This window comes from Culex pipiens, chromosome 3, assembly GCF_016801865.2.
Source record: "Culex pipiens pallens isolate TS chromosome 3, TS_CPP_V2, whole genome shotgun sequence".
Lineage (NCBI taxonomy): Eukaryota > Metazoa > Arthropoda > Insecta > Diptera > Culicidae > Culex > Culex pipiens.
This window is the reverse complement of record NC_068939.1, coordinates 17,420,488-17,439,422: the sequence shown is the minus strand read 5'-3', so window position 1 is coordinate 17,439,422 and position 18,935 is coordinate 17,420,488. Positions and strand designations below refer to the sequence as shown.

At 37.1% G+C, this 18,935-nt stretch overlaps 1 protein-coding gene across 1 annotated transcript; it reads right to left on the bottom strand.

Moving 5' to 3' along the window:
• Positions 1–2,478: 2,478 nt before the first annotated feature.
• Positions 2,479–18,806, bottom strand: LOC120413451 (protein zer-1 homolog). The gene is made up of 11 exons (XM_039574285.2): positions 17,793–18,806; positions 5,754–6,131; positions 5,470–5,692; positions 5,195–5,413; positions 4,929–5,131; positions 4,695–4,866; positions 4,475–4,636; positions 4,250–4,411; positions 4,043–4,192; positions 3,741–3,986; positions 2,479–3,674 (listed from the first exon to the last, which is right to left on the bottom strand). The coding sequence occupies exons 1-11, from the start codon at positions 17,972–17,974 to the stop codon at positions 3,492–3,494; spliced, it is 2,280 nt and encodes a 759-aa protein (XP_039430219.1). The 5' UTR covers positions 17,975–18,806; the 3' UTR covers positions 2,479–3,491.
• Positions 18,807–18,935: the final 129 nt, after the last annotated feature.

Genomic DNA, 18,935 nt, shown 5'->3' with positions numbered 1-18,935 from the left:
TGAATGTCTTGGTGGTTTTAAGTAAATCAATGTTCAGGAAAAAAAGCTACGAGGTACATCAAAAAATATAAATAATGATCACTATTTATGGAAATCGAAAACAAAAAAATCACTGACAGGATAACTCTTCCAACAAATATTCAACGATTATAACAATCTATTACTTGGAACTCAACATGCGCATTTTGTTTATAACTTTGTACAAAAAATTAAAAGTGTCTGAGAATGTTGATCCTTAGGCAAACTATTTTGATATTGTTACAAATTATCGTTGAACAAATCTCAGGATTTCAGGATAGGACAGGATTTCAAGATAAAAAAAATATCCGTGACCTAGAAAATATTTATCCTGTGGATTTTTGTTTCTTATCCAATTCTAAGTTTTTTCATATATTTCCATGGAGGCGCACGAGCATTCATAAAGCATCGTTTTAGGTGAAGATGAAAGAAGTATCGCGCGCCTCCTTTTAAATATATATAAAAAAAATCAATTAAGTCCCAAATTCCGAGGTAAAATATTTTCAAGGTTACGAATATTTGAAAAGGACCCCTTAAGTGTTCTTACCACGAAGATTTTTTTAGATACATTGATTTGTAATAATAAACTTCTTCAGCCTTGACGTGATGTCCATGTACGTCTTAAAAATTTCAATGGAGCTTTAAAAAATAGTTTCGTTTAAAATTGTTATTTGTTATGTTAATACAAGGTGTTATGTTAAATCAATCATTAAGGCCAGCTTTCTTTTAATGATCATTAAAAAAAATAACAATTTTATACTTTACATATATTTTAGCTTTTTTTGCGTTTTTTTTTATTTCTGTTTCAATAACGTCTAAAACTTGTAAATATAGAAACTTTTTTCCGGTTTTTGCCACTTAGAAATTTTTTAAATAATCCTATTTATCAATGTTTTCGAAATAATAGTAAACTAACTTTTAAATATTTAAAAATATGTGGAGTCGGAGTCGGAGTCGGCTAATCCCGAAAGCCGGAGTCGGAGTCGCTTGAAATATGACCCGACTCCGCAGCCCTGCTTGGTAAGGAACCGATCAAGGCAAAATTCAAATTTAAAGCAGTGGCAGCGAAAGCAAGCCAGAGATGCACAGCAAAAAATACGATGGTAAAATCGCATGCAAAAGCATGCACATCACCTTCGTCAAAATAAACACTTAATATTACACACTGCATGTACAATTTTTGCAAACACAAAAAAAAATGCAACCGACGGGATTCAAACCCAGCACCAACACTAAGGACTGGCGCCTTAGCCCACTCGGCCATCAGACCGATGAAAAGCTGAGAGGATAAACGCATATGTTAGCTTGACATTTCGGGCAAGTAGGTTTCCCATACTGATGGGTTACATATTTCAGGATGTAAAATCACATAAAATTGCATAAAATAATGCAATATTTATTTTACACCGAGGCCACACGCAGCTGGATTACTACTTTTTTAGCTGTGTGGTAAAGAAAAGCCTCACAAAATCGCTCCTTCACCTCTGTCCACAGTAAAAAAAACTGAGTAAAATCGCATACAAACTCATGCAAAAAACCTTTGGGAGCAAAACCATGTGATATTGTATGATAAAACGTGTACACAAAAAGCATGTACGGAAGAAAAACAATGGTTTAGCACACCCCAAAAACATCAATCTGTGAAAATTAAAAAAAATACTGAAAAAACGAAAAAATAGTCTTATCTAGTCTCGATAGGCTATCTCGCCGATTTGATTTTGTTTGGATCAACACATAATGGGTGGACCACGGGGAACCGAAATATGGCCGGGATTTCAATAGGCTTTTTCGGTCCAGTAAAAAAGGCAAGGTGCATGTCAAACTTCATGATTTTTTTTTAAATCAAAGCACTTTAGTGTTATACCCTTTTACTGGACTAAACAGGTCAATTGTTCCCCCGGGGCACCTGGAACCGGTAACAGTAGGTTAGAATTGATTGTTTTACTAATCATTTGACATTTGAAATGCAACATGCCAAAATTACTGGACTGTCCCGGTCAATCTTTCACTGAGGTTCCGGAACATGGTTCCTGTGGCCAATTCTCTCGCCGGCTTGATGTTATTTTTTCATCCGTACATGCTTTTTGTGTACACGTTTTATTATACGACAGTACATGCTTTTGCATGCAATTTTACCATCGGAATGTTTTGCTGTTTCCTGACCCCTATCGTTTAGAGCTGCGTAGTGGGCCTTTAACTGGAAATAACATTTGTGTATGCCTGATTTGTGTTCAGCAATATCAGCATTTTACTTCTCGCTCGCGGGCTATTCTGGCTCGCGAGCTGGCCCGTTCTCGTGCGGAGGAGAGCGCGCTGGTCTCGGCAGCTCGGGACTCGCGGCGAGAACTCGAGAGAGAGAGACATATTTCTCGCGAGAGCCCGAAAATTCCAACACTGCACTCTGGTTAACGATTGATAATTTTAAAGAAAGGTGATATATCACTCACAGCAAACAGTAACTTGTTCACTTTTCAGATCTTTATTTGCACTTAAAGAATGGTTAGCCAATTAAATAAACATATTTCTGGGGAAAAATAATAACTCTATGCATAAAGCTTTAATTCTTACCTAAATATCGACAGCAAACGAATTGATGGAAACGCAAACCTTAGAAAAATACTTCTTTATAGATCTCGTCAATTTCAAACTACAGATGTTTAATGAAATTTTTATCAAACAGTTCTGTAGTGTAGCTTGAATTTCTTGGCAAGTAATCGAAAATAAAAGTCTATTCGCCGAGAAACAATGATCCGTACGTGATGAAAGAAGCAAAAAGGTTTCGAAAAATAATGTACAGATAGTTCGTGCATTCGTTTTACTCTCGATAGCCGCCAATTTCAATTTACATGTTTGACCGTAACGGGCGCGTAATTTTGTAAGCATCAAAATCTCTGTTTGATTAACAACCATACATTTCTAAACCACCAAAATGTACCTCTCGGGTTCGGAGTTTGATGTACCGAACAGTCTAGTTACATTTGCCGTCAACTGGGGTGAATCGGGACACATGTGCTTTCAAAACTGCTGTAGTCCCGATTCATACCATGTGACGGTACAGAGCTATTTGCTCAGTAAGTGGTATTCATGTTATTAACAGAGACAGCAAGGTATCACTAGAACGTTGCTCTATGTTTTATGAATAATTTAATTTATTAAATAGTTTATTGTTTGCCTTATGTTATACAAACAACTTGGGACGAGTTGGGACAGCTGTTTTAGAAATTTGAGGCTCACTTTCATAAATTGATTTCGGTTAGAACGAATTCCGAACTGAATAAGGTTATGTCAATTTAAAATCTAAAACTAACTAGTCCTTCAGAAACAAATGTTCCCGATTCGCCCCAGTTGACGGTACTTAATATGGTATCTCGTACTTTGCACTCTGAATGTCAGCATCACCTGTTGTTCTAGTGTAGTGCGTGCTTACCCAAAGTTGTCCGCGATCCGCCAGTTTGCGGCCAACGCAACAATCCTTACCCATCCAGCTCCATCTTCTTACACTGGTCTAGCGAATCGTTAAAGTTGCGACAGTGCATCAACACCATATTCGCTAGGTCCTTCAAACGGGAGTACGGCTGTGGGTGTTCGATCAGCTCCTGCAGCAGCTCAATGCCACGTTCCTTTTCCACCAACAAGCAGTACTTGGTTGGGTAAACCTGAGAGGAGAAAAAACAATTAAATTAATCGAATAACTTTATCTTCGGAACACAAATAAAAAATACTTTGGTCAAATTTGCCAGAGCCCAAACGGCCCAGTGCTGGCAGGCAGGCGTGTGGTAGCATCGTATCAAGCCAAGAATGGGTTCAAAGCTGCGATAGTTGATGTTGCGCTCGGCCGAAAGGTCCCAACGCTCGATGGCCTCGACCATGCGGATCAACACCCGGTCTCGGGTTGGCTTCGAGATGGCCCACGACGTTTCGCCGTCCGAGGCAATGTGCGCTAGCACACCTGCCGCGTTGTAGCTCACCTGCGAGAATAAAGGTTATGATTATTTTGTCATATAATATCAACATTTCAACCTACCTCAATACCATCGCTAGACGAATCCAGCAAGTTGGCGAACTCTGTTATGAACTCCGGTGTCATCAGGCGCGGCCGCAGTTCCTTAACCTCTGCAACGTTTCCTAGCAAGCCCATCATGTTGCGCAGCAGGTCGTCCTTATCCGGGAAAAGCTACCAAACAAATAATATATTTTACTTTGGCCAATGCGTAACGCAAAAAGAACTCACTTTTAAACATCCCAGGAAATACTCCATGCCACGACCGTCCAGAAAACGTTCGCAATTTTTCGCCGTTTCGTCCGTCACGTTCCACATGGTCGACCAGGCGACCTCCATCACATCGTCGAAAATTTTGCGCGACAGTCGATCGCTGATCAGGTTGAGCATGGTCTGAAAGAAGAAAAGCTCTTCTTAGCAAGAAGCTTTTAAACAGCGGTTCACCAGAAACCTCACCGAAATAGCACCCAAATCCCCGAGGAACATCTTCTGGCTACCGTCCACCTGGCAGGCCAGCGAGTTCAGCAGGTAGATGGCTATTCGCTGGACGAATCCTTCCTGTTCGCGGTACGAAACTCCGTGCAGCAGAATGCGGACCAATCTTTCGTACTCAAAGAGCTGAAATCATCTTGATTAGAATAAGGCTTCTCAGAGTTGAGCCAACAAATCTACTCACCACATCCTGCGGGATGTTAAACTGACACAACGTCAAACAGCCGTTCCGCATCATTGTGTCATCGGTAAGGTGTGTCGACATGCCATTCAGCAGGGTGTGAATGATATGGTTCTTCAGCGGCACTCCAAACTGAATCTTGTTGCGTCCTTTAACAATGTAAAACAACGTGGCACTGCGAAAAAAAAGACCCTCCATAAATCCCCCTCCTCACACAAGAAAGTAACCAGAACCAACCTGCCACTAATCTGAATATTTTTGACACGAATGTGCTTATCCATGGCGGAAAGTACGACGTCCAGCGCTTTGTGAATCTGCTTGCAGGTCTCGAACCGCAGCAGGTGGTAGAGATCATTGAGAACCTTCGTCAGCAGCTCGTGGCGATCCTGGTACACCGAGGCCGCCACCAAGATTTGCTCCTCCGTCGCTTCGCCCGCAATCTACAACCCGTGTAAAGCATGTACTAAAACGCCTCCCAAAAGATTGTGCAAGCTTGCAGTTACCCTTATGGCCGGAATGTCGTGCCATTTGCATGCAGAATGTGCGGTGTAGTACAGGCCCAGAAATTCCAGCGGATTTTCGGCGCGGCTCGCCAACCCGGGGATGTCCGAACTGCTGGAGGTGTTGTTGGTTTTCATCGCCACCCCGTCGCCGGCCAAATTGGTGCCGGAAATGTCCAGATGTCGCAGGTTGGGTAAACTCTCCACCAGGTTCGACAGCAACTGCAACGAATTATGGGTTGTTCAATTGGTTCTTGGAACCTAAAAAGCCCTCATACCTTATTGGGCGTCAAATAATTCCCATCGACGTTCGCTCTCGACACCGAAAGATCCAACGTTTGCAAGGACTTTAGTTTGCACAACGTAGGAAACTCGTGATCCAGTGGCCACACGTTGAACAAAATCAGCGCTTTCAGATTGGGCAAATCGATAAGCGCCTTCAAACTGAACTCTGCAAAGATGCACGCCGTCAAATCGAGGTACGTCAGCTCCGATAAGTGACTGTAACGAACGAAAGCTATGTTATTATTTAGTCTCACCCCAGCTTTGAACGGATCCTCACCCAAACTGAATCGACGGCTGCAGTACCACGCCGTTCAGGATCAGATGGCGCAACTGGGGCAGCACCAGCTGAAAGTCGATCGGCGTTTTCTCGTTCGGCTCGCTGTGCTTCAGCATGTCCACGAACCGGCCCAGCTCCAGGGAACGCAACTGCCGACAGTTTTCGATCAGAATGTTCCACGAGGCGGTCGTGATTTTGTTGCAGTACCACATCGACAGCGAGTTCAGCTTGTGTCGCAGCAGGATGCGCATGCCCTCGTTCGTGATGGTGCTGTTGCGCAGCCGGATGTTGCGCAACGGGGACTTTTCCGTGTCCCGGAAAATCTGGATGAACCGGTCATTGATGTCCTGGCCGCAGTCCTGCTGGTAGCGTAGAAATCTGGAGAATGTTGAAAAAAGGATTAGAATCACTTATGTAAAATTGATATTACAAAATTTGTAACGAAAAAATATTTTATTTACGAAAACTTTGTATTTTCGGAAGGCCCCCGAAAAGTTTGAGCCAAATAAAAAAATACAAAAAAAAAACAGAATGGTCAAAATCGGCCGATTTCGTAGCGAATTGCTCATTTTCAAGGACACGCAATCTTTTAAAAGGGTCTACAAATAATTCTCTTCATTTCATATTAAAGACCAAGTTTTAAAATTGTTATTATTGAAAAGATCAGTAAATTTCACAAAAACTTCGTTGTTTCTAGATTACTCTTTCAAAGCAACCAATGCGCCATGGAATTCCTATGTAGATAGGACCTTTTGAAAAAGTAAGCGAGGTTTAATATTGAAAATCAAACCAATGTTTTCCGAGACATCTTCAGTTGAAAATTACAGGCTAATTAGGTGACACTTATAAAAAATCGTTTTCACCGATTCGTTTTTTATGAGGCTGTATCTCAGAAACTAATTTTTCAATTTTCAGAGTAGGCAATTTTCTCAGTTTTAAAAAAATATTTTTTCCAGGAGTGGCTTTCCTTCATAAAATTTGCAACAAAAAAAGGCAAAAAAAATTATTGATTATTAAGGCAAATTTATGAAATTATTTTGGCAGCATTTTCAATATTTTCAGATTTTGAGCCATCAGTCGATCAGTTGAGTCTCATAAAACATATGAGCAACTCTCTACGAAATCGGCCGATTTCGACTATTTTTATTTTTTGTAATTTTTGATTTGGCTCAAACTTTGTGGGGGCCTTCCCTATGACCAAAAAAGTTTTTTTGTGTCATTGGTTCACCCATACAAGTCTCCATACAATTTTGGCTGCTGTCCATACAAAAATGGTACGTACATATTCAAACAGCTGTAACTTTTGAGTGAATTTTCTGATCAGTGTCAGGTGTCTTGGACTATTCAGAAAAAAATAGATACACGGAAAATTTTTTTTTATCAACTTTCTTTTCACAAAAACTCAATTTCCCAAAATACATATTTTTTTTATTTTCGAGATTTTTTGATATGTTTTAGGGGACAAAAACCCGCAATTTGTGAGCAATAGAGAAACATGGCCAAAAAATCTGCCACCGAGTTATGATTTTTTGAAAAAATAATGATTTTTGGAAAAAAATCGAAATTTCATGCAAAAACAAAATTGAAGAAATTTTTTAGTGTAAAATTGAATTTCCAATCTAAAAGTACTTTACAGATTTTTTGATAAAAGACTCTGTTTTCAAGATATAGCCACCGAAAGTTTGATTTTAGCGAAATATTTGCAGTTTTTCGATTTTTAAAAATAGTGACCATGGCTGACCATTCCCTAAAAATATATATATTTTTTAAAAGCTCAGAAAATTTGCTATAAAATTGACTAAGAGACATTGAAGATTGGACCTCTGGTTGCTGAGATACAGCGGCTTAAACAAAAAGAAGCACGAAAATTGAAGTTTTCTAAATTTCACCCAAACAGCCCACCATTTTCAAATGTCGATATCTCAGCAACTAATGGTTCGATTTTCTAATCTAATCTAATAATCTAATCTAATCAGACCCTAGCGCAGCCAATCTTTCGAAGGGATCCTGGAGAGTGCCTTAGGTTAGATGACGTCTAGCACTCTTCTTGTCATTTATTAACATTTGTAGTGCGCCATTGCATTGAAATGCATTGAGACATCACAAGCGTTAAAGCGGCCAGGCCTACTGCGTAAAGCCGTATCGCAGAGATGACTCGTAATTGGGTTGAGTTTGAGCACTGAGTGTTCGAACAACAACACAATTCTGAATCGACAGGGGAGGAAGAAGCGTGGGGACACACCACCATACGCTCCGAGATTTGGTTGTATTCGTTGGGAGCACCATGCTAAGAAGGTTTGGTACTCCGGGACCCTCTGGGATGGGACATTGTATTTCCACGAATGCCCTGGACACTATTCGCCGTGGCTATAGCGCCACAACTCGCTCTCTGTAATCAGCAACTAATGGTCCGATTTTCAATATTAAAACATGAAACATTCGTGAAATTTTTCGATCTTTTCGAAAAAAGTATTTTGAAAACTCTTAAATTAAGACTAACATTATAAAAGGGCCAAACATTGAATATTACGCTCTTTTAAAATGCCTTGATTTAAAAATTTTCAAAATATTTTTTTCGAAAAGATCGGAAAATTTCACGAATGTTTCATGTTTTAATATTGAAAAATAAAAAAAGATTGAAAAATAAAAAAAGATTGAAAAATAAGAAACGATCGGAAAATTTCACGAATGTTTCATGTTTTAATATTGAAAATCGGACCATTAGTTGCTGAGATATCGACATAAGAAAATGGTGGGCTGTTTGAGTGAGTCTTAGAAAACTTCAATTTTCGTGTTTCTTTTTGTTTAAGCCGCTGTATCTCAGCAACCAGTCGTCCAATCTTCAATGTCTTTTAGACAATTTTATAGCAATTTTTTTGAACTTTTCAAAAAAAATATTTATAGAAATGGTCAGTCATGGTCACTATTTGTAAAAATAGAAAAACTGCAAATATTTCGCTAAAATCAAACTTTCGGTGGCTATATCTTGAAAACAGAGCCTTTTATCCAAAAGTCTGCAAAGTACTTTTCGATTGGAAATTCAATTTTACATTGCAATTTTTTTTCAAATTTGTTTTTGCATGAAATTTCGATTTTTTTCCTAAAAACACTTTTTTTCAAAAATGCATAACTCGGCGGCAGATGTTTTGACCATGTTTCTCTATGGCTCAAAAGTTGCGGGTTTTTGTCCCCTAAAACATATCAAAAAATCTCGAAAATAAAAAAAATACGTATTTTGGGAAATTGAGTTTTTTGTGAAAAAACTGATAATAAAAAAATCGGCAAAATTTTCCGTGTACCTATTTTTTTCTCAATAGTCCTCAACAATACCTACAACTTTGCCGAAGACACCAAATTGATCAGAAAATTCATTCAAAAGTTACAGATATTCCAATATTTACGTACCATTTTTGTATGGACAGCTGCCAAAATTGTATGGAGACTTGTATGGATGAACCAATGACACAAAATAGCTTCTATGGTCATAGGGAAGGCCCCCACAAAGTTTGAGCCAAATAAAAAGAAATACAAATAAAATCCATTTCCGGTTTTGGTAGAGGAGCAATTATTAAAAAAATCATAAATTCAAAATACGAATTTTGGGAATTCAACTATTATTGAAAAAAAGAAAAAAAACAATAATTGCTTTTTTTAGTTTAGCTTTTTTTCAGAATATTCCTAATTATAATATACAACTATATAACTATCGTTCAGAAAATCCCATCTCAAGATATAGATTTTGAGATTTTCATATATATGCCTAAGCATTTTGTACGACCAGCTAGCAAAATAGTATGGACATTTGTATGGAAAAAAAAACTAATGATACAAAATTTCGTCTTTTGATATAGGGAATGGATGGAAAAATTTCCATACAAATAAAAAAAACAGTTTTAAAACTCACGAAATAATGTGCGAAAATTTTGAGATTTACTCGCATACATATTTTGGATTTCTATTAAATAATTATTTTAAACTGTACTCTACCCTGAACTGCTAGATTCAAAATAGCGGTTTATGAGGGTTTGCTCTGATGCTCAGGTTAAAATAAATTTAAAAGGTGTAGAAAAATTGCGAGATCAAATTTTGGAGTATTCGATCAAGGACAATACCAACAATTTTCTAGAACTCTTCCAAAGTCACCTAAGCTCCGAAACGGCACAATATTTCGGAAAATCTTTTTTCCTTTTATTTTTCATCTGGACCACAGTGCACTGAATATAGAACCCTTTAGGACAATGTTCATTATACTTTAGGAGCGTGGGAAAAGCATCTCTGATGCTAAATACTTGCTATTAAACCTTTCAATCAAAACAAAAACCGGCATCTTAAACTCCTCTAAACAATTTGCTTCTTGTTTTGTTGTGTCATAACTCCTCAGCATCTTCCACGAGCACGAGTCATCACACGTTGTGGTTTTATAGACAACGGCAAGTCAACGTAGGTATATTATAATAGCGAAATCCGTTGAGCATCGCGAATGTTCTTCGTTCTTCTAAAAAGTATCAGCTATCGCTCGCGAAACCTTAGACGACCCGGGACAACCAGTAGCAAAACAGCTGGAAGCTTATCGGCACAGAAGACGCATGAAAAAGTTCAGTCGGAACGAACGAGATTTTCGTCAAACAGATGCAACATTTATATAACATCGACCGACCATCCACGAGAACTAGAAGAACGTCACAGATCCGTGCATCATCGAACATTGTGAGCCCCAGATAGGCAAGCTGAGCTGTTTGTTTGCGTAAATACAGCCCAGCTTGTGGTTCTGAACTAATCTGACTGATATTCAGAGAATGGAAGCCAGAGCTTATTGTTTTTGTACAATCGGAACAAATTGTAGCTCATGAAGTAAATGTAAACTTTAACGGCAAGTAGCGATAGTGATCTAAAAGGATTTGAGTTTAATCAATGCACTGGAAATTTTAGCGATTTCTCTGAACTATAACATTTTCCTTTTTTGCCTTTCGATGTTAAAAAATTAATTAATCAATTCCTCAAAAACTAACATTCAAAATTCTGGAAATTTTGCTTGTTTCATGTGTTGTTTTCAATTATTTAAATAAAACGAGGACTAGCTAAGCTCAACAAAAGAAGTCAGTGTTTGCAGCGTAGTTAAATCGATACTTTTTTTTCAATCGACGATCGACGACTGCCTTCCAAACCAATTAATGCATTGTAAAAAAGATCGAGCACTTGAACTGCTGTATCCAACCATCAGTATTCACAGCAGCAACAGCAGCTCGCACACTTCCATGCGATCGAGTAACCTCGCCGGTTTTTTGCTCGGACTTGACCTACAACTCAGTATTTAACACTACTTGGAGAGTTTCAGTGAACGTGCCTTGGCGGTACGTTCGCCACTCAAGCTCGTTCCATTTGGTTTACAATTCTAGAACCCGAGCTGTCTGGGTAGCCGCCACTTCCTACTTTGAATTGCTTAGTTTTTATTTACTGTTTGAAAGCAAGAACAACGAAAAAAGGTGCCAACTTTATTTCGTTTCTCAGAGAATGAGACATTTTTGCACGAGTTTCGTAGAATTCGCGTTGTTGGTTGTTGTAGTTTAGCAGAAACCGCGAAACAAGGGAAGAAAAAAAAACTTGTTTACATTGGTGTCACTGTCAATGGTACGACGACGACGATAGTCTGTGAGTGTCTGCTAATATATGTTTTTGGTTCGCGCCACCGTACTACCGCTGCAAGTGAGCGCACTTGATTAAACAGAAAATGTGATACCAGTAGGTGCCGTATTACTTGCATAGACAAACAAACATTTATCTCTTTTCAATAATTGAAAACTGTTTACTGTTTAAATTATCAATGGTGAAATAATTTCACCATTGATAATTTAAACAGTAAACACTTTTTTTAAAGCCTCATTTTGGACAAAAAAAACGATGTCCGGATCGGGGGTCAATCGATGCAAAATTCAAGTGTGATAAAAACAATTTTTTCTTTTAATTTGGCGATATTTCAAGTAACAATTAAAGGAGACTTGAAAAAACGCCCCTGAACACACATTTAAGAAACATTTACTTTTTATATTTTATTAAGGAAATATAATAAATTGGTTATATTCGTGAACCGTGGTGTAGGGGTAAGCGTGGTTGCCTCTCACCCAGTCGGCTTTTGTTCGATCCCAGACGGTTCCGGTGGCATTTTTCGAGACGAGATTTGTCTGACCACGCCTTCCGTCGGATGGGGAATTAAATGTTGGCCCCGGTCTAGCCTAGAGTTAGGCCGTTAGCTCAATCACTGGTCACTGGTAGGCAGTTGGACTAACAATCCAAAGGTCGTTGGTTCGAATCCCGGGGTGGATGGAAGTTAAGGTGTAAAAAGAGGTTTGCAACTGCCTCAACAATCAAGTCTTCGGAAACCTAGTTTCGAGTAGGAATCTCGTAATCGAGAACGCTAAGGCAATTCTGTAGAGCGAATAATTTGATTTTTGATTTTTTTTAATAAATTGGTGGTCTCCTCGACATTTTTCGATCAGCCCAGTTAGCAAACAGCATTCGGTAACTGAGCTACGTTCTATTCTATCTATCTATTATAATCTACCAATAAAAAAAAGCCATTTTTGTATGACTAGCACGCAAAATTGTACATATATACATGTGTATTTTATATCTATACAATTTTGCGGGCTAGTCATACAAGTCCGAAAAACTAATAAAACTTTTTTTTATATTTACTTAAGGAATGTGTGGAAAAAATATCATAAAAATAAAAAAAAAAACAATGCAAATTTAAAAATTACGAAATAATGTGCGACTATCTAGAGCAGTGTTTCTCAACCGGTGAGAAATTCCTCCCTAGAGGGGAATTTGGCCATTCTAGGGAGGGAATGGGGATTCAATAGAAATTCAATGGCTTTAAACGAATTTTATAAAACAAACGTAAATCATCATTGTTTTGCAACTTTTAGTTTATTCGATTTGTAAGAACGACATTAGGTTTTTCCTAAAATTTCATTTTTAAAAGTTTAAATTTATTCGAAGTTTGACATTTACTGAAACAATACAAAATGTTTTTTTTTTTTTTTTTTTCAATGTTTCTCAGGAATTTGTTTTTTTTGCACCTTCAAGGTAAGAAAAAAAACGTAATTTTCAAGTAATATTTTTTGGGAGTTTATGTCTTATTAGTAGGACTAGTGATTTTTCGCGATTTCGCGGAAGCCACATAAAATCCGTGAAATATGCCCCTGGCCGGGAAATTTAGTACATACCGTGAAATGCAGTAAAATTTTAAATTATTATTAGAAAAATTGATTTTTTTTTATATAATAGTTCACTTAACAAGTTCCCAAATATTAAAAAATGCAAGTCAAATTGAGAACAGATTTGTAATTTTTTTTTGTTCATTTCAATATTCTTCAATGTAGAAACAGATTCATTGCAAATTTCTAACAACATTTCTTGGATTCGCAAAATTCAAAAAGAATGTAAAAAGAATACTCAAAACTACAGTAAAAGAAAAGAGTTAAAAAAAAATTTTAATCCTTGTAAAATTAATTAAAATATGGTGGAGCAAGTTGCATATTACGTGAGATAAATGAGAAAATGATTTTTTTATATTTTGATTACAAATGAAGTTTTTTCGTCAATGGGTTTCAAATACAATAGGTACATACTGAAATAGCATTTTGTATGGTAACATAATTTTCTGGAAATTATTAATAAATGAATGCAAACATTCTCTTTTGCTGAAATTTATGAAAATAAACAAAATTTGTATAATACTTATTTTGCTTATTTTATTTTAAAGATTTGCTTCGTTTTAGAGATATTTGAGCAAAATCAATTTCTAAAATTTCAGTAAAATTCAAAAAGCTGCATAATTTCAAAAAATTGAAGCAAAATATTTTTTCGTGAATAAATATATTTTGATTTGTATCTTGAACATCTGCTTACTTTTTCAGACACTTTGTTGTACATAATTATACCTAAACAGAACATTTTTATGTTTATTTTAAGCAGATTTTAGAGTGCCGTGAAATTTCCGAGAACTCCATGGAGTCGAAAACTAACACGCCGCGTAATTTCGATTTTTTTTGCCGTGAAAAATCACTAGCCCTAATTATTAGAAACATTCCATTTTTATTCATGTATCATTTTTTCTTTATGATTATAAGGCCGATGCAAATATTTAAAAAAGTTTTTGTCCCTCGGCCCTGGCTGAGGTCAAGGCCCCCCCCCCCCCCCCCAAACAAAAAAATAAAAAAATATAAAAATTTAAATAACAAGCCATAGTCTTCACATTTAAATGAAAAAAGTGTTTTAAAATGCATTTTACACTAGTTCAGTTGTTTTGCAATCATTAGTTTTCAAAAAATCTAAGATCTGACAAAAACAAAAATTGTATCGAAAAAAAAGATTTTGCATCGAAAATTTTCAAAAAATCTTAAGATTTTTTAATAAACCCAAACATGCTAAAAATGATTTTAAACGCAGAAGAATGTATTTTAATTTGATTTCAGCTGGTTGCACTTGAATTTTCAATGAAATTTTGAAATTTATTGTAAAAATATTTTTTTTGCCCCCTGATTTTTCGGGCCAATTTTGAAGGGGGGGTGACAAAAACTTTTAAAAATATTTGTACCAGCCTAAGCAGAACACTGAATTGCATATTAAACCAGAGTAGTTTAGCAAAAATAAACAGAAACAAAGTTAATAAAATTGTTATAAGAAATTTATTGTGAGATTTATTCAATTATATGTAAGCAATTATAGACAAAATATTGAAAATAAAAATTTCTGTAATTTTTAATTCATTAAAAAAATTAAAAAAAAATTGTTGAAAATGAGCTTATCTTCACAAATCTTTATGTAAACATCTAAAATTTGTGATTATATTTGTGAAATGAAACCAATAACTTCAACATTGAGGTTGGTTGGGAAGGGGAAGCCGAGGGGGGATGGAACGCATAAGGTTGAGAAACACTGATCTAGAGAACTACTCGCTTTCATATTTTTGATTTCAACAAGTTAATACTCAAAGGTTTATCTTATTAGGGTAATTCTCCGCCAACTCACACAGCAGTTGCCCCGACCCCTCTTCGATTTGCGTGAAACTTTGTCCTAAGGGGTAACTTTTGTCCCTGATCACGAATCCGAGGTCCGTTTTTTGATATCTCGTGACGGAGGGGCGGTACGACCCCTTCCATTTTTGAACATGTGAAAAAAGAGATGTTTTTCAATAATTTGCAGCCTGAAACGGTGATGAGATAGAAATTTGGTGTCAAAGGGACTTTGTGTAAAATTAGACGCCCGATTTGATGGCGTACTCAGAATTCCGAATAAACGTATTTTTCATCGAAAAAAACACTAAAAAAGTTTTAAAAATTCTCCCATTTTCCGTTACTCGACTGTAAAAATTTTTGGAACATATCATTTTATGGGAAATTTAATGTACTTTTCGAATCTACATTGTCCCAGAAGGGTCATTTTTTCATTTAGAACAAAATTTTTCATTTTAAAATTTCGTGTTTTTTCAAACTTTGCAGGGTTATTTTTTAGAGTGTAACAATGTTCTACAAAGTTGTAGAGCAGACAATTACAAAAATTTTGGTATATAGACATAAGGGGTTTGCTTATAAACATCACGAGTTATCGCGATTTTACGAAAAAAAGTTTTGAAAAAGTTGGTCGTGATCGATCATGGCCATTCATGGTCACCTGCGACAGACACGGACGACGAAACAAAGAGAAACGCAAAAAGTAACTTTTTCAAAACTTTTTTTCGTAAAATCGCTATAACTCGTGATGTTTATAAGCAAACCCCTTATGTCTATATATCAAAATTTTTGTAATTGTCTGCTCTACAACTTTGTAGAACATTGTTACACTCTAAAAAATAACCCTGCAAAGTTAGAAAAAACACGAAATTTTAAAATGAAAAATTTTGTTCTAAATGAAAAAATGACCCTTCTGGGACAATGTAGATTCGAAAAGTACATTAAATTTCCCATAAAATGACATGTTCCAAAATTTTTTACAGTCGAGTAACGGAAAATGGGAGAATTTTTAAAACTTTTTTAGTGTTTTTTTCGATGAAAAATACGTTTATTCGGAATTCTGAGTACGCCATCAAATCGGGCGTCTAATTTTACATAAAAGTCCCTTTGACACCAAATTTCCATCTTATCACCGTTTCAGGCTGCAAATTATTGAAAAACCCCTCTTTTTTCGCATGTTCAAAAATGGAAGGGGTCGTACCGCCCCTCCGTCACGAGATATCAACAAACGGACCTCGGATTCGTGATCAGGGACAAAAGTTACCCCTTAGGACAAAGTTTCACGCAAATCGAAGAGGGGTCGGGGCAACTTTTCCCGATTTCGTGTGAGTTGGTAGAGAATTACCCATTAATTAAAACTGTGCTTAAAATCAAAATGGTTTGAGCAGTTCTCTAAAATACCAGCAATCATTTTGAGATTTTTAATTTTGTATTTTTGATTTGGATGAAGGTTTGTCCATGCATTTCTAATATCAAAGGAAGCTATTTTGTATTATTAGTTTTTCCTTACGCGAGTCATACAAAGCGGACATGTGAATATCTAAAATCTGTATCCTTAGCAGGAATTCTTGACCAAAGTTTTAGGTTAGGATAAAGGCTTTTGAGAAAAAAAACGAAAATAACAAACATATTGTCATACACAATTGAAAATACAATTTTTAGATGAACAATTCAATATGCAATAAAGAAAGCTGAAGTCAAGCCTAATTTTAAAATTAAAAAAGTATCATAAAATGCTTCATACATCCATTACAGTCCAGACTCGAAGTTTAGATTATCCGAATTTCGATAACCTGAAGTGCGATTATCCGAAGTTCGATTATCCGAAGGTTTAGATGGGACTTCAGATAATCGAATCATGAACAAAAAAAAACATAACATAATATATTTTATTATTTTTGATATCAAATTAGAATTTTGCGAAACCAGCTTACTCAAAATTGATGGTTGATCGTCTAAAAAATTATTACTAAATGAACAATTTTACTATTTTATCACCGTCATCTTGGATTTAAAAATTCTTAATCACGTTAGAGTAGTTCAGGGACCCAACAACAACTAAAATAAGACAAAGAAAAAAAATTCGTCTGGGGCTGGCCTCTCTGGGCTGTATTATACGACCAATAAATAAATTTATACCGACAATTTTTTTTTTTTCTAGGGTAATCCCAAAATTCAAAGTGTGTGGTATGATTAAAAAGTTTGCATTTATTCATGATTCGTTTATCGGAAAATTTGGTTATCCGAAGTGAAATAGTTCTGAGAATAACGAAGTCTGGACTGTATCTAGTTGGTTGAGAAGCCCTGTCCAAATATTTTGGAACAAGGTCGATTTGCGTAGGGCTTACTAGTTTGCATATATGCGAACACTGCGAAGAAGTCGTGTCCCGAATGATTATGGATGCACCATATAATATCCATATTGGCATTGCTGGTAAAACATTCGCGATTCAGTCGATAAGCGTGAGTGCAGTTACGAGCATGATCGACCCAGTGACTGGCTCAGCACCAGCCCCATCGAATCGATTTAACTAATACAGCACCAAAAATATAACAAAGAAAAATAAATTATTATCTTTAAAAAAAATTCGCACACTTTATTAAAGTCATTGACATTGATCGTTGAGACAATCTCCTCCGTGGTCAGGTACAAGACCGAAGGTCGAACGACCCTCCTCGAAGGAGAGCAAAACAAACCAAAAGTCGACAGCTACCTCTACCAAATCGAATTAGTCTAATGATCCATAATGGGTGTAGCAAAAACAGCGTCCAAGTACTCTCCAAATTTGTAGTGAATTGTACGCTGCTCAAAATGGAGAGCACTAAGGACTGAGCATTGACAGAACAAAACAGCTGATTACGAGCACTGCTGTTATCAGCAAAGTTCGATATTTCTTGCACTAGGGCTAACAAATAACGATAGATAGCGAACCCCACTTTTACATAATTGTTTTCCGCAAATGGCTGTGTGGAATGACTCAAAAAGAAAGAAGCGTAACACAAAAGACAACAAAACAGCACTCACCTATCACAAATTTCGTTCGGGATGACGACGTCCGGCTTCAGCTCCAGCTGTTGGGTGACCGGGTCCGGGTCGTTGCAGACAACGTGCAGGTTCTTGGCCAGATAGCGGAACGTCGTCTCCAGCAGGGTGGGCAACTCCTCGTCCATAATGCCGCTGTCTTTAAGCCGAACACGTCCCAGCATCGTGACTCACCACCTTCACAGTCGTTCTTCTATCTATCGACTAAAGGTGCACCAGCACAGATGTTTTTTTTTTTTTCTTCTTTGACCTGCTGCTACAGAACACCCGATGTAGGTGTACGTGGGTCTACACGCTGTTGTAATCAGAACTGGCAGTCTGTATGGCTACTCCTCCGACGTACAATGAGTCACTTTGTAGTTTAACTTTTTGAAACGATTAGATTTGAAACAGCACTGCTACAAAAACTACTAAAAAATGAATGAAAATTTTCAAGAGATATTCTTCACAGTCTTCACTCTTCGTTCAGCTCCTCAAAACGAATGTAAACATACTGAACTTGTTCGTCCATCGACCGAACAGCACAGCGATGGCACAGACACATTCTAAGGGGGGAGCTAAACTGCTACGTATACGATACAGTATGTGTGCATCACATGCTTCTGTGCTGGCCCCTTCCCAAAGTGATGATGACGTCGTAGCGTACAAATACAAAACAATAGCCCACAGTTGTTACGCATGGTCGATGCTGCTGAGCTCTGGGAGCTGAACACGAACTGTATGCAAGTTTACCAAAACCTGCAATAGCACTGAACCCTCAAACTACGATCTTCAGAACTTTGGGCGGAGGCGCGGTGTACTACACCTCAATCTCCCGTCTCTTAGTTGGTATTTTGTTGATCATCATTCATGTTGTTTGTTCAGCGTTTACTGCTGATCTCTCAGCTTCGGAAATGCTCGAAAGATCTAAAAATACGCCACCGCCAGATTATTTCGCGGCTTCGTCGCTTGTCCCATTTCACTAATATACTACTGTCCACTGTCCCTGCCTCCATTCCCCTCTGTACTATAAAAAAAAGACGGGCTGTGATGAACTCTACGTTCGACCTGGTCCGTCGGCGTGTGCAACAACATTGGCGGTTCCATGAACGATCGATGAATATTGATTTTTTTTTTTAATCTGGT

What these genes read in the sequence shown, in the direction of transcription:
- LOC120413451 (XM_039574285.2), bottom strand. Translation starts at nt 17,974, where the DNA reads ATGCTGGGACGTGTTCGGCTTAAAGACAGCGGCATTATGGACGAGGAG. An exon ending in ATTATTTGACGCCCAATAAG is followed by an intron (nt 5,414 to 5,469) that starts GTATGAGGGCTT and finishes AATTCGTTGCAG; the next exon opens with TTGCTGTCGAACCTGGTGGA. An exon ending in CGTCTAGCGATGGTATTGAG is followed by an intron (nt 3,987 to 4,042) that starts GTAGGTTGAAAT and finishes TTATTCTCGCAG; the next exon opens with GTGAGCTACAACGCGGCAGG.